General features: G+C 43.3%; 1 protein-coding gene across 5 annotated transcripts in view; it reads right to left on the bottom strand.

The window, feature by feature from the left end:
• Positions 1-24,771, bottom strand: part of ZFYVE26 (zinc finger FYVE-type containing 26) — a 54,377-nt gene that overhangs the window by 3,599 nt on the left and 26,007 nt on the right. For 3 of the 5 annotated variants that reach the window (XM_083603666.1, XM_083603670.1, XM_083603667.1), the window contains 22 exons: positions 24,334-24,439; positions 23,442-24,181; positions 22,324-22,520; positions 21,993-22,097; positions 21,508-21,630; positions 20,797-20,973; positions 20,359-20,605; positions 19,675-19,773; positions 19,210-19,367; positions 18,831-19,000; positions 18,511-18,542; positions 17,392-17,525; positions 10,982-11,202; positions 10,630-10,777; positions 9,574-9,783; positions 6,909-7,127; positions 5,954-6,151; positions 5,216-5,418; positions 4,087-4,228; positions 3,174-3,233; positions 1,349-1,531; positions 788-832 (listed from right to left, as the gene is read on the bottom strand). In XM_083603666.1, coding sequence (XP_083459792.1) covers positions 788-832; positions 1,349-1,531; positions 3,174-3,233; positions 4,087-4,228; positions 5,216-5,418; positions 5,954-6,151; positions 6,909-7,127; positions 9,574-9,783; positions 10,630-10,777; positions 10,982-11,202; positions 17,392-17,525; positions 18,511-18,542; positions 18,831-19,000; positions 19,210-19,367; positions 19,675-19,773; positions 20,359-20,605; positions 20,797-20,973; positions 21,508-21,630; positions 21,993-22,097; positions 22,324-22,520; positions 23,442-24,181; positions 24,334-24,439 — 3,917 coding nt within the window. The remainder of the gene's footprint in view (positions 1-787; positions 833-1,348; positions 1,532-3,173; positions 3,234-4,086; positions 4,229-5,215; positions 5,419-5,953; positions 6,152-6,908; positions 7,128-9,573; positions 9,784-10,629; positions 10,778-10,981; positions 11,203-17,391; positions 17,526-18,510; positions 18,543-18,830; positions 19,001-19,209; positions 19,368-19,674; positions 19,774-20,358; positions 20,606-20,796; positions 20,974-21,507; positions 21,631-21,992; positions 22,098-22,323; positions 22,521-23,441; positions 24,182-24,333; positions 24,440-24,771) is intronic. The other 2 variants (XM_083603668.1, XM_083603669.1) reach the window with 1 other exon arrangement.

Genomic DNA, 24,771 nt, shown 5'->3' with positions numbered 1-24,771 from the left:
AAATTCTGGAATAATGAGCAGCTCAGGGCACACAAAGGATTCATTGACGGTCTCAGCTGTCTGCAGCCTATGCAAAAGTTTGCCACGAAAAAAGTGCAGGCTAAATAATTATGCTCCAGATTCTGCAGGGGACCCTCCAGGTCTTTTGGACAAGGTTTTTTCCATTGACGGGACAGCTAGATGAGGAGGCTAATCTTCAACAGCTCATGAGTTATATAAAGGGTTATATAAAAAGGTAAAGGTACCCCTGCCCGTACGGGCCAGTCTTGCCAGACTCTAGGGTTGTGCGCTCATCTCACTCTATAGGCCGGGAGCCAGCGCTGTCCGCAGACACTTCCAGGTCACGTGGCCAGCGTGACAAGCTGCATCTGGCGAGCCAGCGCAGCACACGAAACGCCGTTTACCTTCCCGCTGGTAAGCGGTCCCTATTTATCTACTTGCACCCGGAGGTGCTTTCGAACTGCTAGGTTGGCAGGCGCTGCGACCGAACGACGGGAGCGCACCCCGCCGCGGGGATTCGAACCGCCGACCATGCGATCGGCGAGTCCTAGGCACTGAGGTTTTACCCACAGCGCCACCCGCGTCCCAGTAAAGGGTTATATAGCCAGACTATATAACCCTTTCAAAGCAGCTTTCTTTTATTCTTTTGAGGCCACATCCTTGCAAGTATCACTGAATCTTCTGATACTTGCTGCTAAATCTAGAGAGCACAAGATAATGGAAGAAGCAGGAAAGACTACAAAAGTTGGGTCTTCTCCAGGATCAATGTATCCTATTCTTCACTTACCTTTTTTTCATCGCTGTCCATATCCTTGATCAGATCGTCCAGATCCTGTAACCCACAAAGAAAAAAAACCAGTTGTAAGATCGCCATGACATGATACTTCATTGTTAAACATCCCTTGTATCTATTCCAAATTTGATGACACATTAAGAATTACAGGGATCTACAGGATGATGCCAAAGAGACAGCTAGCCACTTTTGCATGGATGGATTTCAGTTTGTTGCAATCTATGGATATAGACATGGTGCTTTGAGAGGTGGGGCCCACCATGTGTTTGCTCCACACTTGCCCTCCTTAAGTGATAACAACTAGAAGGAGAAAGGCGATTGGTTGGGCCAGGAGGTGATAAACTTCCCGGATTATGAGAGGAAAGGGTCTCAGCCAGCTTGAAAGAAGCTCCTCATAAGAAGCCCCTCACGAAAGCATGACGAGCAAAATGAGAATAATTCAGTCTTGGTGATTACTAAAAGTTGTTACCTGCATTCCAAGCACACAATACTTATTTGCAGAATGTAAACAAAATAGGGTTGTGCCTTTTCTTTCCAGGAAAAGAACAAGATTACCTCAGCAGGAATAGAATCAGACTCGTCCAGACAGTTTAAGAGGACGTTGTCCCCATCAGTTTTATCTTCAGCACCAGATTCCTTGATGCACTTAAGGAGCTGCCTGATCTCACTGTACTTCTGCTGCTTCACCAGTTGTCTGGCCACTTTAATGTATACATCAGCAGCCTCCAGCTGGAAATCCTAAGGTGGAAGAACCAGTATGATTTCAAAATACACAAACACTTCCCTACAACCAGAATTGAGCTTTACTGATACAGGAGCAATAAGGATCTGGGAAAACTGCCTTGTCATGCAGAAGTCCTGTGGTACTTTGTACTATCAAACCTTTGCATGTCTTTATATAAATTTAGCCACTGTGATGCTACAGAATCCTCCTTCAATGGCCCCTACTCTGTATCTACCTTGCTCTGTCCCCATTTAAGATTAGTCCTCATTAGGGCTATAGCATCACTTAAACAAGTTCATGCAATTCAATCAGCTAAGATATATTTTAAATCGAGTGACAGCCATTCTCTCATATGCATCCCACCAAGATCAACACACAGGCCAAGCTATCGAACGACTCTGCAATAACTACATCCTTACACACACCAATATGACAATAAGTCCCACTGAGCTCTGTGTGACTTAGTCCAACACTATTTACAGTATGCAAGCTTCCTTAGGTTTTAAAAGTCAAAAATTCTTTGGCCAAAGGTTATCTGTTCCTAGTTTAATCACATAAAATTCACTATCCCAGACCACTGGTCATTATGGCTGGGACTGATGGGAGTTCAGAGTCCAGCAACATCTGAGAGGACCACAGGTTAGCCTCCTCAGATTATACAGCACATATGAAAGTGAACGAAATCAAGTCAAACCATCAGGTCAAACTGGTTTTATAGCAGCAGCTTTTCAGAGGTTCAGACTGGTCCTTTCCAGAAACAAGGACATAAAACCTTCTGTATGCAAAGTAGGTGCTCTAGCACTCAGCTACACCTCTTCCACCTCATTTTTTAAAGACCGGGAAAATGCTTGAGCCAACTAATTATCAACAAATATCAGCTATGGTGGCACTACATCCCTCACACGGTTATCTCAGCAAAGACTTGGCAATAATGCGGGAAGGGTGTGTGGAACTCGCCATTCATGTCTGTATACCTCTACAAGAGATACTGAATATTTGGCAAAGGGAACCTCTATAAAGTTGGACTCAACTAAAGCTGCAACTCTCTGGTTGGATAGTGTTCTCGAAGCTACCAGCATGAGTTTGATCAAACTGCGGGAAGCAGTGGAAGACAGAAGTGCCTGGCGTGCTCTGGTCCATGGGGTCACAAAGAGTCGGACATGACTAAACGACTAAACAACAACAACAAAGCTGCAACTCTAAGTTGAGGGTTTAGGTTTGTGAGACTCTTGGCAAGAATATGTTTGCTATGAGTATTGTGAACCTGATCAGGAGAGCTTTCAACTAAATCCTGAGGAGAAGGGAGACAAAATTACAGACGGGAATACTGAGTACTGGGGAAAATAACGTCATAGATGCTCAGAAAGCAGAGGTGGTGCTACAGAAACGTGCTAAAGGGCAAGAAACTACAAGAAGGAAGCAGCTGGAGGGAATGACTCAAGGTTTCAGTTGTCTCTATACTAAAGCTATACTAAAAACCTAACGCAATTATGAAAACAGAAGCTTCTAACTCAAGTTTTTATAGACACCTAAAAGATACATCATTGTAACTGGAAAAATGCTGTGGTATTCCTTATCTGCTTTGGTGAGAATTGTAAGGAATCAACATTATGTATAACATCATCTTTGTATAACATCATCTTAGGTTCACCGTACCTGTAGAACTCTAAACGCAATCCCAAAGCCTTCTTCAATGTTTTTACCTTCCAGCATGACCTGAGAAGAAATAGCAGCAGCAAAAAGGTTGAGTATTGTTCAAACAACCCACAGTTAGTACCGTCAGCTCCATAACACAAACAGGATTATTAGTCCCTCTTTCCAAGCTTAAAGACAGCATCCAGTTTTGGAAAAGTGATATTTATTATTTTCAATTTATTTATTTAATATACTTATCTCTGCCTTTCTTCCAAGTTGGGATTCAAGGCAGCTTACAATTATAAAACACAGCATAACAGAAACAAACTAGCTGAAAACGATTAAATTGCAACATATCTAAAACCAGGAATGAAAATATAATTTGCCCTGGGTCAGGGATCAGTATCTTCTGCACCTTAGTTTCCAAAGACCTGTCTGAAGATGAAGGTCATAGCCTGGCAGTGGAGGAAAAAGGAAAAAGGAGGGAGCCCATCCAGCCTCTCTTCAGAATGAATTCTACAATATTAAAGCAGCCATGGAAAAAAATCTCTCTTGTATCTCCTCATCCAGTCCTGCTGCTGCTGTGTGAGAAGCCAAAGTTAAGCTTAGCATGAGGTCCAAACCAGAATTTATGCATTATCTTGCAAACCACAAGTTGTAACTAAGGTTGGTTTTTGGGTTTACTCCTTGTGGTTTGTATGCAGTGAGACAAACCTTGAGTCCAGGTTTGGACAACACGCTACACGAAACCATGGTTTAGTTAGAAGTGCAGAAGCCATGATCTCTTCTCTGGGAACCTGTGCGTTTGCCCTAAGCCATAGTTTGTCCTAGTGTTAGATGGAAACCAGCTCTCTGTAGGCTACACTCAGTGCTGTTTATAGTATTCAGTTTTGATACCTATAACTATGCCATGATTTTATGAGGCACTCAGTACCTTGCAAGCTACTTCCATCTTCATTTGATTGTTTCCAAAGAGTGTAGGTACAGACGAGACAGTCAGAGATGAGGCTCCCAATTTTTCACACCGATGAAGGAATCTTGTCACTTCCAGTTGAAGCTCAACTGTATTGATATGCCTGATTTAGGGGGAAATGCTTCATTACACAATACAGTCATATCTTGGATCTCACCGCCTTGGTACTCGTCTGTTTTGGTTCCCAAACGCCACAAACTCTTAAGTGAATGTTCCGGTTTGCGAATGTTTTTTAGAAGCTGAACGTCCGACGCGGCTTCTGATCGAGCGCATGAAGCTCCTGCAGCCAATGGAAGCTGCGCCTTGGTTTTTGAATGTTTTTGGAAGTCGAACGGACTTCTGGAATGGATTCCATTTGAGAACCAAGGTACAACTGTACAGAAAAGTTGTTCTTTTTCAAGCAATGCCTTCACACATCACTGAGCCAATTAATAAATAAATAAAAATATTTACTTATTTTTCCTTTCCCAGAATAAACATCTTTAAACACTTTGTGGGCAAAAGGAAACAAAAAGAATGTCCTCATTAAAGAAAAACACACAAGCATAACTCAAGTATATCACGGAAAACATTGCATGCTAGATTTACTCTGTAAGATAAGAGAGGGTGGACGTGTCAACACATAAGGCAGTATTCAACAAATGCCTCCTGTCAGCTTAAGAATTTCCACTTGTGCAATCGGGATTTCCTCCCTTTCTACTCCTCACCCCCATCCCAAATCTGCTCTGGAGGTTTGGAGGAAACCCAAGAAAAGATATATGGGGTGAGGAGAGGTGGGAACATTTTGTTGTTCAAGCAGAAATCATTATGCTGACAGGACACATTACTTAATGTTACTTAGACAAAACCCACACTCCAAAATATCCACAGAGCTATGCCTTGTTAAAATGGAGTTGATCATGAGAAACTTTAAGAGAAATTAATTCAAGACACTAGAGTCACAATACCTCAAAAATATTGAACTTAAATCAACTAATTTTTAAGAGCATGGTAAAGGTCCTGAAGAATGCCTTATCTGTTCAGGGAAACTGTATGATCAATAAAATGAAGAATGAAAAATATGTCATCAAATGTTAACATCTGCTGGTACCTTGAGACGTCAGGAGCAGACATTTTCTTACGGAAAGTACATGTAACTTTTTTTCTTCCTGAACTCCTTGAAACTTCCTGTAGGTAAACTTTGAGATGGTCCTTGACCTTCAACAGCCAGGTATGCCTTTCTCCCAATTCAGCGTAAGACTTTGCATTGTGAGTGAAAAATCTAATACAGGTCATAGCAGCACGGACTTGATCCTGAAAGACAGGAGTGTTAAGATGGGTAAGCCTTCAAATTGTGTATCATTGGTGAAAACCACTTAGCAACTCTTCAGAACATGTTTAACTATACAGAAGGGACTGAACATAAGCAGTGATGGGATGGGTTTGCAAGCTCTGTTATAGCAGACTTTCCTAAGTTAGGAACCCAAAAGAACCCCCCCCCACTGCATGAACAAATGGCACATATTGGGGCTCTTTCCCAAAATACAGGAAATATTGTCCAACTTTCCTGACAAAAAGCTCAGAACATTTCAAACTGCAGCATGAGAAGTACATCACCCGCCCTGTGGAACTCCCTCCCACCAGATGTCAAAGAGAAAAACAATTACCAGACTTTTAGAAGACATCTGAAGGCAGCCCTGTTTAGAGAAGCTTTTAATGTTTGACGGACTATTGTATTTTAATATTTTGTTGGAAGCTGCCCAGAGTGGCTGAGGAAATCCAGCCAGATAGGCGGGATATAAATAATAAATTATCATCATCATCACCATCATCAAACCCCCACTCTTACCTTCATAAATTGTTGCAATTCATATAAGATATGATAGTAATTCTTTTTCTGCAAGTGTTTGCAAGCTGCAATGAGATAAGCACCCCAGCTAGCCAGACCTGGGTCAATCGTTTCCAGTAAGTTTTCCAACATGTGAAGTTTTCCACTGGTATAGCTTGGGATAAATATCCCTTCAATAAATACTTCATGTGGGCTCTCCTAAAACAGAGAAAAATTCAAGCGTTTAGATGGACTTGTCTCATCCATATCATTACTTTAGGAAGAAAAGCCTCTGTTATTGGGCTACAGTAGACTGCACATTTTTCATAAAAGTTACATTTGTCCAATTCTCAGATTAGGCTGAAAATTGTTTTTGGGTATGAAGGCAGACACAGCAGAAGTTGAGTTAGGGGGAGTCTCAAGATGAGACTTCTCTTGAAAGCCTGCAAATACCTACCAAACACTATGCTGTTCTAATAGTCACAAGACATCTTAAAACTGAAATATTTCCTGGCACCATTTACACTTGCCAATAAATCTTGGAGGCGCTTGAACAAGGCCTCAGCCATTTTATGAAGGGAGTCGTAACATGGAAAATAAAAGGGCTATTTTCAAGGCAAAAGAGAACACAGCACACATTGTTCAAGGGCGGCTAGTCATAGCGATAAAATAGGCAAGATTTTCAAAACAGGACAACTTCAACAAAAGATTGAGACCAAGGTCAAGGTCCTCACAATATTGAGAAAACTAGTTTCATAACAAAGTAACATGTTCCCATAATATACCACCTGGAACCCATCCAAATAAAGAGACATGAAACCTGGAACCTGCAACCCTCCAGCTGTTGTATTCCAGCTCTCATTGTCCACATGACCAATGGCCAAGGGTGATGGGAGTTGTAGTCCTACAACATCTGGAGGACCACAGGTTCATCACCCCTTACTAGAAAACCTCCAGGAGGAACAGGCTGCCTCACCTTATTTAACAAATGCAGCAGTGCTTCTCGCATGCAGTCGTGCCTCATATAAAAACAAATGATTGCTAGATTGGTGCCATAGTTGTGCAAATAGAAGAGGCACTCTTGGTAGTAGCTGTTGTGTTGAATCTTCCCCTCAGGTATCAGCTCCAGGGATAGGCTTCGTGTCCTTAGTGTTGCTTCCAGTTCCTTCAAAGTGGCAAAGTAGTCGTCATCCTGCTACCAAAAAAAGCAGAGAATCAAACATCACAAGTTCCTGTGAGGAGATGTCTGTTCACCATATGGTCCTGCTGGAGGAAGGAAGAGGGAAGCAATTTCTACCAATTCCTACATTCCTTGGCAATACTGCCACCGAAAGCTGCTCCAAAGGATAGAGGGACCCTCCAGTACAGTGTGGAAGGTAATGCAGGATGATTTTTTAAAAAAATGTTACCAATCACTCCCTGTACCACTGGGCCTTCCTCCAGAGGCCCTTCCATGTTTCTGAGCAGAGACACTCTGATCCAAATCATAGTCTAGAAACGAGCTGCACAGTTATGCTATGTGGGCACTATCTAACATCCAGTTTCCTCTTTCTCTGACCTGGTGCAAGTCAGCACAGACTGGAAAACTGCTTAACCTCTGCAAACAGGTAGGTTTCAGTATTGTACCACATCTTCTATCTACACCACAATAGCACATAATACAATGTGGCCACTATTATCAACAGCAGTTCACAAGCAGCAAGTTGCAAGCAGCATTCCTTTATCAATTCCAATTCCTCTCCAGTCCTTTCTCCAAGGTGGTCAAAGCAGCATGCATGGTCCTCACTCCCTCTTCATATCATCCTCCAAATCACTTTGTGAGAAGCAGGTGAATGACTGGCTCCCAGTCACCATGCGACTTCTGTGCCTCAATTGGGTCTTGGATCTGGGTCTCCTCAGTCCCAAATCCAGCACTACATAAGATTGGCTCTGCACATCAGGGATGGAGAATGTGTGGCTCTCTGGATGCTGTTGAACTGAAACTCCCACCAGACCCAGCCAGCAAGACCAGTGGTCAGGGATGATGGGAGTTGTAGTCACTTTCTTGCTTTACATGCTGTTGTCCATGTCAGCTTTTAGTAAGAATGGCAACAGGCCAGATGGTAATCCCAAATGTAAAACACTAGAATAATACATGCCTGGCATTTTGTCCCATGTCAGTAAACAGCCATAGATACCCTGATTTCACTTTCTTCTTCCCTAGTGTACAGCTTGAAGGCACAAAGAAAAGAATTCCAAATCAAGACAAGATGTTCTTGATGCACACTTTGTTAGCATGGATTTAACTGTGTCTTCAATATTTTCTGTATCTAACCTTGACTTGGACATTCTACCACATACCATTTTTAGCTGCAGCCTACATACCACCTAAACAGAATGTTCAGGTTACATTAAAAATAAAGTACACACATCTCTAGAGCTGTTAGTTGTGGAAATAAAAAGAAAAGCACAGGGTAATGTTCTAACTACAGTATATGCTCACTAAACCGTAAAACTTGCCCTTGCAATGAGCACACACAGAAACCAATAGGCAGTAAGCATTAGCTTCTTATTTTTAAGTATCTTTTAAAAGTACATTTAGGTACTTATACTGCACTTATACTGCAAAAGGCTTTACAAAGTGGCTTACAATACTGAATGGGTAGGCATATAATTTAAAAGCAATAACAATTCAATATAACAATTTTCTTCTAAATAGCAGATTTTATTGAATTGTTATGTTTAATTGTTTTACTTTTAAATTGTATTCCTACCCATTCAGTATTGTTAAGTCCAACAAAACAGGACAGTTTAAAGACTTTATAAAACAGGAAGGCCTTCGGAGCAAGCCCCAAAAGCATGGGGGAAGGAGATGCTGATGATTTATTATTTATACCTTGCCCATCTGATTGAGTTGCCCCAGCCACTTTGGATGGCTTCCAATATAATAAAAACACAGCAAAACATTCAACATTAAAACTTCCCTAAACAGGGCTGCCTTCAGATGTCTTCTAAAAGTCAGATAGCTGTTTATTTCCTTGACGTCTGATGGGAGGGCGTTCCACTACCGAGAAGGCCCTCTGCCTGGTTCCCTGTAACCTTACTTCTCGCAGTGAGGGAACCGCCAGAAGGCCCTTGGAGCTGGACCTTAGTGTCCACGCTGAACAAGGGGAGTGGAGCTGCTCCTTTAGGTATACTGGGCTTGGCACAGTTCCATAGAACAGCCTTTGCCAACCTGGTGTCCTCCAGTATTTTGGACTACAACTACCAACAGTCCCAACCAGCACAGTTGTAGTCCAAAAGCCTATCACTTGGATCTGAGTTATGGTGGGCAGCAGGTCTTTAGATGCCATAACTCAAGGGTTGGGGAGAATAATGTGGACATAGGCAATCACAGAGATAACTTGGTCCCAGATAAAATACAAACAGGACCTTTTTTAAGCTGGAAATACCAAACTCAGTTCCGCCACTCTCAGGGTGCCCAGCCATGGCCCTTCTAAGAGAACGAGGGAGGCGTTCATGGTGAGTTCCAGCACCTCTTTTTCTAGAAAAATAGCACTGAATATCAATACCCTAGCATGTTTAATGTTCTGGCTGTAGCTGTAGCTTAAATCTACCTCAGGAGAGTAGCTGTTGAGGAAGGAGGAAGACTGGATTCTTACCACTGAGATAATGGGCTTCACTGTGGACTCCAGGTACTGTATCACATCTTGGACCAGTCTTGAGCCTGAGTCTAGCTGGTTAAAGTCAAGAGGTGGCTTTAGGCACCGGCTGAATTTCTCTCTGGCGGCAGAGAGGTTGCCAGCTTTAAGACATGCCATGCCCCAGGCGTGCCATGCCCCACCTGGATCCAGGCCAGTCTTCGTGGAAACCTAAAATGAACAGGTTATTGAAAACAGTCATAAAATATGAGATAATCTCCCCCTCAGTTTTCCATAGTCATCTTTTGTTTTCTGATGAAAAAAAATGTACACATGTGCAATTGCAATGTCTACCTGCTCACTTTTGTTGCTCTTTTCTAGCTCTGCAGTTTTTCTAGCTCTACAGTATTCTTTTTGAGCTGCAGTAATCATGACCCAGAAGCTGTACGCCGGCTCCCTCGGCCAATAAAGCGAGATGAGCGCCACGACCCCAGAGTCGTCTGTGACTGGACCTAATGGTCAGGGGTCCCTTACCTTTAATCAGAGCTGAACACTATTGGCCTATTACTATTGTACACTATTGTGGTCACTACTGGCAGTTTTATTGGAGTGCATTTGTCACAATACTGAGAAGGTACATTTCAGATATTAAGAATTTAAGAAATCTTAATATATATTCTTAGAAACAAAGACCATGCCTAATGGGTTTTTAAAAATTTCCTATTACAGCTACAATAGAACCAAATAGTCCCCAAATTAAGCATGTCTTCAAATCCCAATAAAAGCTGACCTGTACCAATTAATCAACAAATGCTTAGTTGATTAATCTACTAATTATATAGTTGCTTTTTAAAAAAAAAAACACCAAGCATTGGTTTTCTATATTTTATAAAACACAGAACCAAGCCCAAAAGGCTAATAGGTGTCTTTGTGAGGGAAGAGATGCTTCAAGTTGAAGTTCAAACACCCCAATATTTGTGTTCTCTAAATGAAGGCAATCTCTGTGCAAAAACAGAGCAATGATTTGAAGGAGCCCTGAGGCTGTACTCCAGAGCTGCTTCTCTCCCCATGCATTACCTCTACAGCTAGCTGATAGTATTCTGCTTCCAAAAGCTGATTTCTTAGTCTTGCAACTGCTGTAGGCTGCAATATCTGATCCAGACAGGGAACACGACGATATGAGGCAGTGACTAAAATATGTAGCACATCGACTTTGCTGATGTAGCTGTTGGCGGAGTTAAAATAAGATACAAAAGTTAGAGGCAGCACAAACACTGGGATCCACCAAACTGTGGAAAATTCAGCACAGTCCTTATATAAATGTTTCAGTCTCTGCTATAGACCACTTTCTGCTGCATCCACCTCAACATGAGCCAGGCCTGTCTGACTACTTTGGGAAGGCATCTCAGGAGAACCGCAGACCACTTACCTGTCACAGAGAGCTAAATCTTGGCTCATCCCAGCTTTTACAAACATCATTTTCGCACTGAAGAGAAGTTGTTTCATGATATCCATGAGGAGGCCAGCATCCACTTCGGGGTTTGTCAGCCCTCGAGAAAGCTTGCAGCAGTGATCTATCAACTGGTGACCACAGGCTACGCTGTCCGAATGGAGATTGAAGATGGCAATACACAAGGAAGCACTGGGTGCCTGAACATTAGGAGAGGCAAAGGAAAGGCAGAGGTAATTGTGATTCCACCTGTAGGCTGCAGCTGAAGAGCTAAAGTGTACTCAGCCAAAAAGACAGGAGCAGAACAATATTCTTCACTATAAAACTCAAAGAGATAGAAGAGTCTGTTGACCCCCGCTACGTTGACCAGATGTCATCATCAAACCTTTATTGCATTAGCATACAGCCATAGCAGGATAAGACAAAACTGCTAGAGAGAAGCAACCTAACAAGATTCAAACGATATTACTGGCATTGTGACATTTAAATTACCCTAAAACAATAATGTAAAAATTTAGTTGCCAGTGCTGGGAATCTAAAATGCAGATGTATATAAAACATATAATGGCCCCAAAATAGGCTTGGCACATTAGGTTAAAAAGGTAATACAAAGAATTAAAACAGGTCCAGGTCTGGGACACACTACCCAGTCAGTGTAGCCCTGAGTTTCAAAGCCTGCACTATAAAGATTGCCACCCCACGTGAAATTTGGGGATTTGCATCCACAAGAAGCGATTTCAAACAGTCTTCCTTAGATGTGATGGTGGGCGGGATCAAGAGGAGGAGCTTAGTTCTTATTAGCTCATAAATAGGGCAGTAGGAAAAAAAATGTATGAAGTCCTCTACTTCATTCATTGTGCATGGACATAGACGCTGAGTAAGAGGGAGGGAGTAGCGTGCCGTGATAATCTCCATGGCCTTGGACCGTTTGTTGTTATGAGCACAAGTTAAAAAGGCTTGCCTGGCTAGTGGGGAGCCTGGGGCATTGATTAATTTACAATAAAAACTAATTTTTCTAATGAGGGCTCTCGCAACAATAGAGGGGAGGCCCAGTTCTGTTCTTAACTGTGCAGCAACCGAGCCCTTGGGGAGGCCCAGTAACTTTCGTGCAAAAGAGTTTTGTAGAATCTCGAGCCGTTGTAGTGTTTTTAAATTCCACCCCCAGATTTCAACCCCATACAGTAACATCGGGAGGACTTTGCTGATAAATGCTTTTCTGATTGGAGGAACCAACTGGCCGCCTTTTGCATAGAAGAATTTCTCCAAGGCTTTGATGGTTCTACGGGCAGCCAGGATGGTCATATTTAGGTGAGCTGACCAACTAAGCCCATACTGAAAAGTGATGCCCAAATACTTGAATGCTGAACAATATTCAATAGAGCGGCCCTCAAATTTCCAGAATGGCTTCCGAGTTTTCGTGCCAAAAGTAAGAATTTTGGTTTTGGCGAAATTGATTTTGAGGGAGTTGGTATCACAATATGTCATGAGCCCTCTGAGCATGTTGTTTAAGCCCTGCTTGGTTAAAGACAGTATCACCATGTCGTCCGCATAGAGTAATATGGGGATCTTGCGCTGTTGTAAAGAGGGGGCAGATTGGTTTAGGGCCATCATGGTTGTAACGATGTCATTAATGTAGAAATTAAATAGAAAAGGGGCCAAGAGGCAGCCCTGTTTGACCCCTTTATTCAGAGGGAAAGAATCAGAAAGAGCTCCCAGAGGGCCAAATTTTACTCTGGCCGATATGTCATTATGAATTTCCATAAGAAGGTGGAGGAGTCTCTTATCTATGTTGGTGTAACTAAGCTTCTGCCATAGCCTATCTCTAGGGATGGAGTCAAAAGCGGAGGTCAAGTCCACAAAAGCCGCGTGTAGTTTGCAGTTGAACCTGTTTAGGTATTTATCAATCAGTGTAAATAGAACAAGACATTGGCCAGATGTACTATGACCTTTACGGAAGCCAGCCTGTTCCGGATGGAATAACTTTGTTTCTTCTGCCCACTCGATTAATTTCTCTAACAAGAATCTAGAGTAAACCTTGTATGATATGTCCAGCAGGCTAATAGGTCGATAGTTACGCGGATCTTGTGGGTCCCCCTTTTTATGTATTGGGATGACTATGCTCTGTTTCCAGTTAGGTGGAATCTTAAGAGTAGCATTAATAGTCGTAAAGAGAGATGCTAAAATAGGGGCCCACCACGTCTGGTTCGATATAAATACCTCAGGTGGTATCATATCCTCCCCCGGGGATTTATCCCCTGATAGCATGCTAATTAGTTGTAAACATCTCTCTGGGGAAACTGGTTCCCAGGTGGGCAAGGCAGATGCTGGAAGAGAAGAGACTACGTTTACTTCAGGATCTGGGGCGGAATACAGCTGAGCAAAGTGAGAGTGCCAACTGGCTGCTGTGATATTATTAACGATGAATGAGTGGGGTCTTAAACCTGCATTAATTAAATTCCAGAATTTCTTGTCATCACGGGTTTTAATGGCCACTGACAGGGCCGTCCAGCGTTCTTTCGCAAAGAGCAATTTCTTATGTTGAATCAACTTCTTGTAGTATAAACGGAATTGGGCTAACTCCCTGATTTTGCTCTGAGAGCTGTCTGATTTCATATCAGACTGAAGAAATCTAAGCCAACTTCTGCACTGTTTGCATTCTTGGTTGAACCAAGTTTGATTCTTCCAGGTTAGAATCGCACGGGGAGATTTCGTGAGTGAAGGAAGCAAGTAGTGAGTGAGTGAAGGAAGCAAGCAACTCCAAGATGGCGTCGTCGTTAGTAGTAGCGTCGACTTGAGCTCCGCATCAGTTGATGCTGTTTTTATTATTTTTATCAGTTTTTTATTAGCTTTTTATCAGTTTTTATGAGCTTGGATTTCCTTCACTTTTGTTCTCCTTTCTGCTCCGGTGTCCTCTTGACTGAGAATTGTAAGTAAGCAACGAACTCTACCAATTTTTTTACTTACCACTCCCCTGCCTCCTACAACACTCTCTAAGGTGCATTAAGATATTTCCAATTACTGCGGATATTTCTCCTTATCTCCACTATGGGCCATGGCAAGCGGCCAAGGGACCTGGATGAGGCAATTCCTCCCCCGAGGCCCAAACAGTCCAAGATTGATTCTTTCTTTTTTAACTGTAGCAGAAATAACGAGGAAGATAGCTACACGGTTGAAACTTACAATCGTTTTAATCCTTTAATTGACCTCGCAGCCGACATAGAAGTGGAGGGGGTGAACTCGAAGGCAACGAATAATGCTAAGGATAATGACAAAGAAGTGAGAGCCACCTCGAAGGGGGAGTCCGAGTCGGCCCTGGGCACGGGATTCGATCATTTCCAATTAATAACCAGGACCCTGCGCTGCATCTTTAAGAGCATAAATGGGATCTCCATGCAGGTGAATAACCTTCACCAAAAGCTTGAGGCCCATTTGTTGGAGTTGCAGCACAACCTCACTCTGCCTCCGAGGGATTTAAAGAGACAGAGGTGTACCTCCACTGTTAGACATGAAAGTGGCTCTGGTGGTCACTTATTAAAAGCTCAATTGGACTCTCAATCTCTGATCCTACAAGCAAACAAAATATGCCTAACTATACGCAGCAGTGACCCCAGGTCCCCAAGGTGGAATAACTCGAGAGATATCAAAGATCATCTAAGGCAACTCCTTCACATTTGGCCTCCGCTAATAGATCTTAGTTCAGTGAAACTTTTGAACTACTACCATCGGTTCCAAAAAGTACTGCTCTCCTTCCAGTCACCAAAAATTCCTTCCATACTGGTTAGGCGTAAAGCGTTTTTGGCCACCTGGGGCATCTTTCCAACGAGAGTCTTTCATGACACCAGGATTAAACCTCTTTTCCGTAACATCGTACAAAAAGGTATCCGCTCACCAGACTGGCGCGACATAGTCTTGAAACTCAAGCTGCCATCCCGGGAACCTCACCCTCCCTCTCAGCCCAAGCTACCTGGTTTATCTACTCCAGCAACAGAGAAGCATGACCAAAGCGGGCCCAGCCTTCTGGCTGCTTTAGAGGAGAGGGACCTTATCTCATCCTATGGTGAGTTGCCATTAGAAGAACAGCAGGAAGTTATAAATAGGCTTGATATACTCAAGCAGCAACTTACACATGTACTTCAAGAGAAAAAAATCTCCTCAAAATCTGGTCATAGTAACCTACTAAATCAAAGGAACGCAGTCATGAAGGGGCTAACACCTCAGAAATCCCTGCCAAATATTGGGACTCCATTAACGGATGATATGGCAGTCTGCCTGGCGGAAGCTCCTCATACTCCGTCGCAACGCAGTCTCCCTTCACCTCTACTAATAGATCTGCAATCAACTACTTCGCCCTTCGTCTTAAAGAGCAATGCGCCAAACACCCCTCTCTTGGAAATCTGTCAATGTCCTATTCTTCTATGCCTGACCTGGAGTCTTCAATCAATGCGGCCCACTCAGATGACTCTACATCCTCATCCTTTGCCAGTCAACCTCTTTTGGCAGAATCTCATTTACCCACAACCTCTTCAAGCCAATACATAAACGTTAAGGAAGCCACGGTGCAAAGAGACAGCTCAGGTCTTATTGATGACCCTGTTGGACATATCAATCAAATTACCACCCCTTTGTTACCTTCGGTAACTTCACGCCTGGTGCTGTCTCAGACCCTTGGCAATGCCTCTCCCACCAGTAACCAGAGTAACTGACTAGCACATAGTCCCTCTCCAAACTGCTTTAATGTGCTATCCTGGAATGTGGCGGGATGGTCGTCCAAACAGGATGGCGGGGATATGAAAGAGTTTTTAGCGAAATTCCAGATTATGGGTATACAAGAGACCTGGTGCCTAGAATCGTCTCCCCCCCCCCCATCCCTACCGGGCTATGACGCTTATGTGATTCCTGCGACCAAAACACATTTGTATGGGCGCCCTAGTGGTGGCCTGGTAACATTTGTTTCGCAGGAGCTTCAACTTAATATCTCTCCTCTCTTTTGGTTAGAGAGTAATTCCATTCAAACTTTACATATCACTAACAGCTTGGTTGGGGACTTCATATGTGTAAACTTGTACAATCCATCTACCTCCTCCCCTTCTCATTCAAATCAGTTTTGGGAGGATTTAAGATTTATCCTCGATAAATCGGTGGCTGAATTTCCAAAGTCAGAGATCTTTATAATGGGGGACTTTAATGCCAGAATCGGAGCAGACATAAGCTCATTCACCCATAAGTCGCAATTATTCATAGAGGAGGAGTGGTTTCCTACGTGGAATTCACATGATCAGACCATCAATAGGGCTGGCATCATACTACTGGAGCTTACCATAAACTGCGGGCTGCACAGCTTGCATGGCACTCCCAAAGACCGGTCCGGGGGATTCTATACTTTTCTAGGTTCGAGAGGGGCAAGCGTTATAGACTACATCTGGTCCTCTTCGGCATTTAATGATAAGGCATATTGTTTCAATGTGTTCAACAGAACCGAAAGTGACCACCTTCCAATCGCCCTCTCCTTCCCCCACACACAGCTGGGGCTTCCCAGTTCATTCCACCGCCAGGACCCACTGATCTTAGCCCCCGGACGTAAGAAGTGGGATATCTATCTGGAGCAAGACATAAAAGTCCTCCTAAATTCCCCTGAGATCCTAGCCTTGAAAGCTCAGCTGTTAACAACGAATGTGAATGACCAGATGTATAGTAAGCTCATAGCAGTGGAAGAACAGCAGCTTACCATAAGAGACCCAATAACCATGTCCAAAAAGGCAGGCAGCACAATATGGCCCCCTTCCCAGCACCACTACTGCCAGCACAGAGTGCAATATCCAATTTATTAGCATGACTTCGACCCTGTCCATAGGCGAGCTTACATCTGAACTGTATAGGGTCCACATGCGCAACATAATAAGCTTTAACAGAAGATCTTCAGACAGCTAAAATGCAAGCTTTAGCTTCTAATTAGAGAAGCAAATCATCTTACAAAGAAGTGCTACCACATAAACTGCTATCATGAAGTAGGAACCCAGTCAAAGGAAGAGACAGAAGTGCCCAGCCCACTTATTTTCTTCATTCTCTGTGCTAATCTGTCACAAATGAACTTGAAAGCCCCTACATCACCTCATTCACTTGCTAGAGCAAGGAGTGTACATCAATTATCCCAGTGCTCACTACTATTTATGCAATGTAACAGAGGATGCAATGTAACAAAGCCCAGGGATGTCATCTGGATCTCTTCTCCCTCCCTGGTGTTCTTGGGTTCCATTTCTCAGTTTCTTTTCTATCTTCTTTCCCCACTGGTTTCCTATTCTTCTTTTCTGCCCTGCTGCCAACTTTTCCTTGCTTGCCCTATCATGTGCCGTATTGGAAGTCCATTTCCCCCTTTTAGAACATACACTTACCTGCTCGTAATAAAACTCAGTGCGCACAATTTCATTCTCCTCTTCTCTCAAAGAAAGAAGCCACTCGAGTTCTGTTATTTTGGGTATTTGCACCACTGCAGAGTAATCTGAGCATTCGTTATCGGAGGACGCAACTGCCATTGACAGAACACACAAGAAATCAGGACAAGAAGTCACATGTTACAATTTGGAATCAGACATCTGTTCCGACCCCTGCTCAGTAGAGGCTCTGTGAAGCAGGGTGCAACTACAGGAGGGAAGGGGAACCCTGCTTCCAGGGGCTGCCAACCATCAGCTCTATAGCAGGTAAGGGAAAAGACTGGGATGTTGTGTACAAATTGCAGCTCCTTCCTTTGCAAAAGATGATTAAAGCAAAGTGGGGAACTGGCTCAGTGCACTTCTGTTCCCTGTCAATATGGTGGGGGGGACAGTCCTTGCAAATTTGAAACTGCATGCATACGATTTTCAGAATGCAATACATTTTGAAGTTTAAGGCCTTGAATAGCTCTAAGCTTACACTTCTTCTGGGATGACTGAGTTGTTTCTGCCTTGCGCACCGTAAGGGCAGATAAAGGATACTGAAAAGCTTTTCTAACCAACTTTGTAAAAGCCTATGAAGAAAACAAAGAGAAACTTGAACAACTTGGAATTAAATACAGGCACCTGTTTCCATGGAGAAAGGAAAGGGGGGGTCAGAGCCTGTTCACTACCAGAACAATGTTCCATCAGCTTTACACCAGAGTAATGTGGCCTTCAGTTCCAAAAAAGGTTCTCACCCTTGAACTACAACATTACTAAAAGATAGGGCATGGGTGAGGGGTTGGGGAGTCCCAAGGGCAAATAGCCCAAGGAGTCCTCTAGCCAGTCATGACAACACATTGTGGCTTCCAAATCTTGCCATGTTTTCCAGCAAGTAATCTGGCTGAGTTAGAACAAATCCCTGTTCTCTTAAAGAAAAGTAGCTGTGTTAGCCATGCAGCAACGCATTAGAAAGCTCATGCCACTATGCATTTGTTACGTCTTTGAAGATGCTTCAGGGCTTGCCCACGTTGCCCACAAGCAACGTTAACTGTGAAGTCAGTCCTGTAATACATGCCAACAAAATGCAAATCTCCTCACCTTCTTCTTGGTCCTGATCCTCCACTTTTGAACTATGAAAAGAGAAAAACACAGATGCTTCATACCTATTCAAACATGCGTCAAAAAGTTAAATTCAGTAAAGCAAGTGTTTTCATAGCATTAAATCAAACTCTGAAGCCCTACCCCTAGTCCCACTGTTGGAACTAGAAACAGGAACAGCAGAACTAGAAACAGAGACTTTTCCTCCTGACTGAAACTCTCAGGGGGGAGACCCACAAGAAACGCTAAAATGATTCACTAGTTGACATCGAAGGCTAGCATTCCAGATACAAAAAAATGGGGAAAGATTGTTTACACACATTTCTGCCTCAGGGGGCAAGTCCTCTGAGCCCTCCTTGTTGTAATAATTGTAGCACTGGTCACAAACACGAGCCGGGTTTTCCCTACACTCTTCCACCGTCATTTTCTTGGTTGAACACGAGCTGCACACCAGCCTCCCGCAGCGTCTGCAGTGATGTCGTCTATTAAACTGAGACACAAAGAAGAACCTTTAAGGGAGCAATAACATTTCAGTGGTTACCATTTAACCCGTTCAAGACCCACAGCCATTTGGATCTTTTGGGCACAGTAGCAAATACGACTGACAGAAGTGCAGCAAGCTGCCCAAAGAGCCAATGGCAGACACACCCATTCAAGTGTTCCAGTTACATGTCAAGTATGGCCTTGGGGGTTCCTCACCATAGTAAAACGTTCTGTTTTGCAGACCATACACGTGACTTCAGTCTCATCGGGAATCCATTGCTGCTTTGGTGGGGGCTTCTCTGGTGGCACAAACTCCTCTGGGGACACAGTTTGCTGCAGGCTTCTCTCTCTCATGCTGGAAGAATGTGTTGCATCTTGATGATAAACAAGAAACGAAACAAAAAAATGGAGAACTGAAATAGAATATTTAGTCATTTCATAAAATGTACAAAGCACTCGATTGTAAGTAAAAGCCTCAAATCAATCACTGCTACTCTTCAGTGACAAGGCAATGCAAAGGATGTGCTAGTAGAAGTTCTTGCATGGGCTTTGGGCAGGGCTCATCCATTGAATCCCACCCAGAATGTTGTTGTTTTTTTTAAATCTACCACAGCAGAAAGCAGATTTCAGAGAAAAAGACAAGTATGAAACACAACATCCAGCCCTTAGACCTTCTCTCACCAGGAGAACTAACTGGAAACTGTTCCGTCGATTCTGATTTAGACAACGTATCAGACTCGGATCCCCGACACAAATTCTCCTGCATCTGAATCACAGAATCTAAAGGCAAAAGAGAAAACCATTTTTATCTGCAGCAAAGAAGATTAGAATGATTCATCCAAAACTGGATCAGCACATGTGATTCAAGTGACTACAGTTTTTGTGCAAGCAATTTACTAACCCAATGGCATGCACAAGAAGGTGTAAGGTTCAGACTTTTGCATCTAAGCAAAAGGAGAACAAGACGGATATTTAGAAACATAGGGATACTAGGCCTTCTAATGTTATTTTTCCTCAACTCTTTTGACTACGCCATCTTAAAAATATACCAAAAGTTGAGCCGGAAGAAGTAAGGGGCTTGGTTCACTGCCTTATGCCTTTTGAATGCAGGCTCCACTGCCACGGTCAGTAAAACACATTAGTAGTACTGCACTGTGTGGCATCAAGGGAAACAGGAGAAGAAATGGAGCAGCACAGGGGCTTTTCAGTTAAGTCGTGAGCCAAAACCATGGGGTCACAGAACCCAAAGCGATAAGGTGGATTTGGCTTAAATCCAATCTGCCTTACCAGCTGAGAATCTGTCATGTTTGGTTAAAGAGCACATGGAACATCTTCACTGATTAGAGATTTCCAAAAGCAAGTCACCTGATCTTTTCTCTTTTAACGAGAAAGGGAAGTCAAGGGCTTTCCCAGCGTACTTGGAGAGCAAGACATCAATGTCTTCTACCGTAAAGCCTATCTCTTGCCCAACCAAGAGCTGGTGCAGTGTCTGTACAGCCACGGCTACCCAATCCACCTTCATGTTCATCAAGAGCTGCTCCAACATGAGCAGCGGCTTGCAGGACAGGTGAGAGTAGTTAGCACGGTATGGCTCAGGAAGAGTCAGTAAGACCTTGGATGTAGAAACAGAAGAGAAACAAAATTTATTTATTTCATAAAATTTATATAATGCCTGATTATTATTATTATTATTATTATTATTATTATTATTATTAAAAAAACCCAACCCTGAAACCTCTCTCATTACTTGAGAGAAGAACCCCAAAACCCAGCCATGCAGTTGCAAATTTCACATCTGCTTACCTTTGATCCCATATAAAGGGCCTGAATTTCATTATGGCGCATAATTGTTAAGTGTTTGTAGAAGTGTGTGGTGAGATAATCTGCAAGGAAATGAGAAGCTGCCAGGCTGGGATGTTTATCAAGACACTGTTCACTTATGACCAGCTGAATGTCTGGGTCTTCTATCCTTTGCAAGAGCTACAACGAAAGTGAACAATGGCGAGTTAATTCAGATTATAAAATAATTTCACACTGCCAGCTGAAGACACCTGCAACCTAAAATTATCTGTTTAACACAGTTCTACACTGCACTTTATGAGGTTAGGTTTTCACGGCAGCACCAAACAAATATATAAACCACAATACAGGAAATACAGATAATGAGGCAGAAAAGACAACTAAAAACATTCCAAGCACATTGGGACCTAGCAAATTATTATGGCTGCTCATTTTATGATGAAGGCTGCTGAGCAGGGCTACAAGAAGGAGGCCTTCCTGCTTGTACATCATATGACTCTACAACAAACAAGTGTCATACATGGAAGGGGGATGGGTTTGTGTCCACAGGAACCAAAGGCTCCTGGGCACATCTTGTCATTTGCTCAGACACAGCCACCCACCGGAGACACCCACTGAATACAGGAAATCATTTTCCTCCCTAATGTGCAAAGCATCCCATTACTGACATCTTTAAGATTGGAAAATGATTTTGGAGGCAGAAAAAGCAGTTACCTGCAAAGCCTTTTCTGTGTCTCCCATTTCCAATAAATGAAGGAGATGCTCTTGGTGAAGACTGATCAAATCATCTCTTGGAACAGGATACAAGTTCCCCCATTCTTCACATAATTCATGATCCTAGGATAAAGACAAATAGCTCTTTCTTGTATTGCCATCACTCTGATACTGGAAATCTGGAAAACCTTAGATGAGAAGAGCTTTCTGCAAGGCCAACCAATTTATTTGTAGAAAGTTGTTCCTCTGCTAGGCAAGGAAACAATGGATGTGAAAAGTGCAGTTCCTTTCTACAGCATGACTGGGAAATAAAACCCCAACTGTGGGTTTCTCAGAAGTCACCAGTTAGCCATTGCAAGAAAATAGCCATTGCAAGAAAATGTGGGACTAGATGGGACTCTGGGCTTGGGTGAGAATCTGGGGGAAATTGCGTATTGTGCAGGATCAAGCTTCCAAGGGAGGAAACACAAAAAAATGTAGCCTACCTTTGCCTCCAAAATCACTCCTACAACGGTTTGGGGGTCATCAGTGCAGGCTCTTTTCAGATCCTGCCAGTCATGCCAGAGTGTGACATCTTGTAGACTTAGAATCTGACAAAATAAAATAAATACAACTGAACAGCCCCTTCAGCAATCTCTCTCTCTACTTTTAAAAAGGACTAAGGCAGACAACTGAACCAGGAATTATTCTAAATTACAAGTGGTCTGCTGCCAAAAGACCAGAAAGAGCTATCATTACCTTTATATAACCCAGCAGCCGAAAGACACCAAAAAATCTGGGAGAAATATTCTACCCCCAAATAAAATGATTTATTACCTTTTGATAAACCCGAAGCTCTCTCGTTTTCCTCTGCAGCTCAGATCTGAGTTCTTCGGGCACCTCAGGGTCGCAGGCACAATAAGCCAAGATTTCTAGACAAGCTTCCAAGGGCCAGTTATCCAGACAACGCAGGGCCAACCTGCTCCTCAGCAAGGCATCTCTCACTCGGAACAGGTATTGCCAACCATCCTTACCTGGAAAGGAAGAATACACTAGAGATCTGAAGCTTGGCTTTAGAGTACTGTATGCTTTAGCTGCACAGCATTAAGGTGACGCAAAGTAGGGTAGCAGCAACGGCATTAGGAACATCAAAAGCTGCCTTATACTGAATCAGACCCTCTCTCCAGGGTTTCAGGCAGGAGTCTTTCCCAGCCTGATCTGGAGATGCGGGTCACTGGATCTGGGACCTTCAGAATGCAAAGCATGTGCTCTGCCTTCTGACCTACAGCCTGCCTCTTCCCCCTCTTTATAGAACCAGTTGGGGGAATAACATGGCTATTGCTGCTTTTTCTATTTCTACTCTACCTCCACCCTACTCTCAAGCAGGCCCACTTATCAGATTTTTCCAGCTCCAGGGCTACCAGAGCAATGGCCTCCAAACCTTTCCACGCATGGACCACTTAAAAACTGCTGATGGTCTTGGTGGAGCACCTAATGATTTTTATGTCTGCCACAACAACTGTAGCAAATGGTGCTTTATGCTGTAATTACATTTATTACTTTTATTTCTGATATTGCATTTTATTGTATTGCAATCTGCATTCCATTGAATTCCTAATGCAATAAAATATTTAAAAAATGAAAGAAGTTATACGAATACAATAAAAATAATATGCATTTTTAACGCATTTAATGCCACACACAGAAGCCTGCACACCACTGAATGAAGCATGTATACCATTGTTGGTCCATGGAGTACAGTTTGGGAACCCCTGAACTAGAGGAAACATCATGGGCCCAAGTCTCAGACTGAGTGGCAAAACCATGGTTTGTCACTGTATCCAAAGTGCCTCAAGACATTTTCCATTTCCTTCCAAAACTAGACGACTGAGTCGTCAGTTCCTGGTCTGCAGCCCAAAGTGCCATTTCTACAAGAAAAATAATCCCTTCTTTACCATCAGCAGCAGCACAGCTGAGTACGGCATCCTGCACGGTGATTAGCTCTTCTGTGTCCTGGCTACAGAGATTCAAGATCTGGAGGGCTCTGGGCCAGTCCCCTGTGCTGAGAGCTTGCTCAAAGTTCTCCATCAACACCTCAACACCCATAACAGAATGCAACCCCAGGAAGAGCAACGACACGTAAGGCTTGCCACAAAGTGCACTAGCCAAGCCTTTTCCCTCCTCCTGAGGGTCCTGAAGAGGCTCACACATGGCAAGAAGAAAGCTCTCCAGAAATGGAAACTCCTTTAATAGCGCTTCACATTCCTTGGCAACATGCTCTATAGACAAGGGCGCTTCCCGTTTGCCTCGAAAGTCCATCCACAACAGGCCCTGCTTGGGGGTCTTCTGAGCCTTCGACACACTAAGACAAGCCACGGCAGCTGTCAGTTTTGACTGAGATTTCAAGAAGGCGAGGGTGGAAGCTGTAAGCATGTGCTGGTTCTGGTCAGGCAGAGTGGGAGAGGGATGCCCAGAAAGGTCCTCAGAGTCCACGGCGGGATTGTGGACTGGCACCTCCACGTCAGGCAGACAGTGATAGGCATGCAGGTGGGCCAGGCTACTAATGTTGGTCAAAAGGATCCTGGTCTGGTTGCTTTGCCTGGTACAGCACAGAGGCAATGCCTTACAGCAGCAGCTGATGATCACTTCTTGCACATTTAGGTTCAGTTCTTCTTTGGCCAGCAGCAAAGACAGCCTGCACAATTGAGGAACAGAAAGTACAAAAAAATTAGCAGTACACTAAGCTCTGCTTTAAAGAGAGTGAGTGGTATACAAGGTAAACCCAGGTTTGCTATTGATCGTACACAATACATCAGCCCAGCACCCGTCGTTGAAGAAAGTCAGTACCTGTCAGGAGCAACCTGTCTCTCAAACAAAAGCTGGGATAACAAATGGGGAGGACTCTGCTGAAGTAATAGGAAAGGGTTTGCCACTCTTAACTCCGTAGATTGATCTAGAATTAGAGAAAGGATATTGTAAAAGTGTCATGTCAACTTGATTCCGCGCTATGCTCCTAAAATCTGCTCTTGGCATGCAGCAATGCTGCATGTTTTTGAAACAAACTTCTTAGTGCTCCCGTTTCTGCTGCACAGATGCAAAATAGGTTACCTTAGAAAAAGGTAGTCATAGGCAGAGAATCAGTGACACAGGCACAGGTAAAGTTACCCACTAGGACCTGGGAGACTAGGGTTTAAATCCCCACTCAGCCATGAAACTCACTTGAGGTTAAGAAGCTAGTTCCCCCACCCATATTGATATTTCTTGAATTAAAACTTGGATTAGCTT

The sequence above is a fragment of the Podarcis filfolensis genome, assembly GCF_964270895.1.
Source record: "Podarcis filfolensis genome assembly, chromosome: 1".
Lineage (NCBI taxonomy): Eukaryota > Metazoa > Chordata > Lepidosauria > Squamata > Lacertidae > Podarcis > Podarcis filfolensis.
The sequence above is the reverse complement of the archived record's forward strand: the minus strand, read 5'-3'. Positions and strand labels throughout refer to the sequence as shown.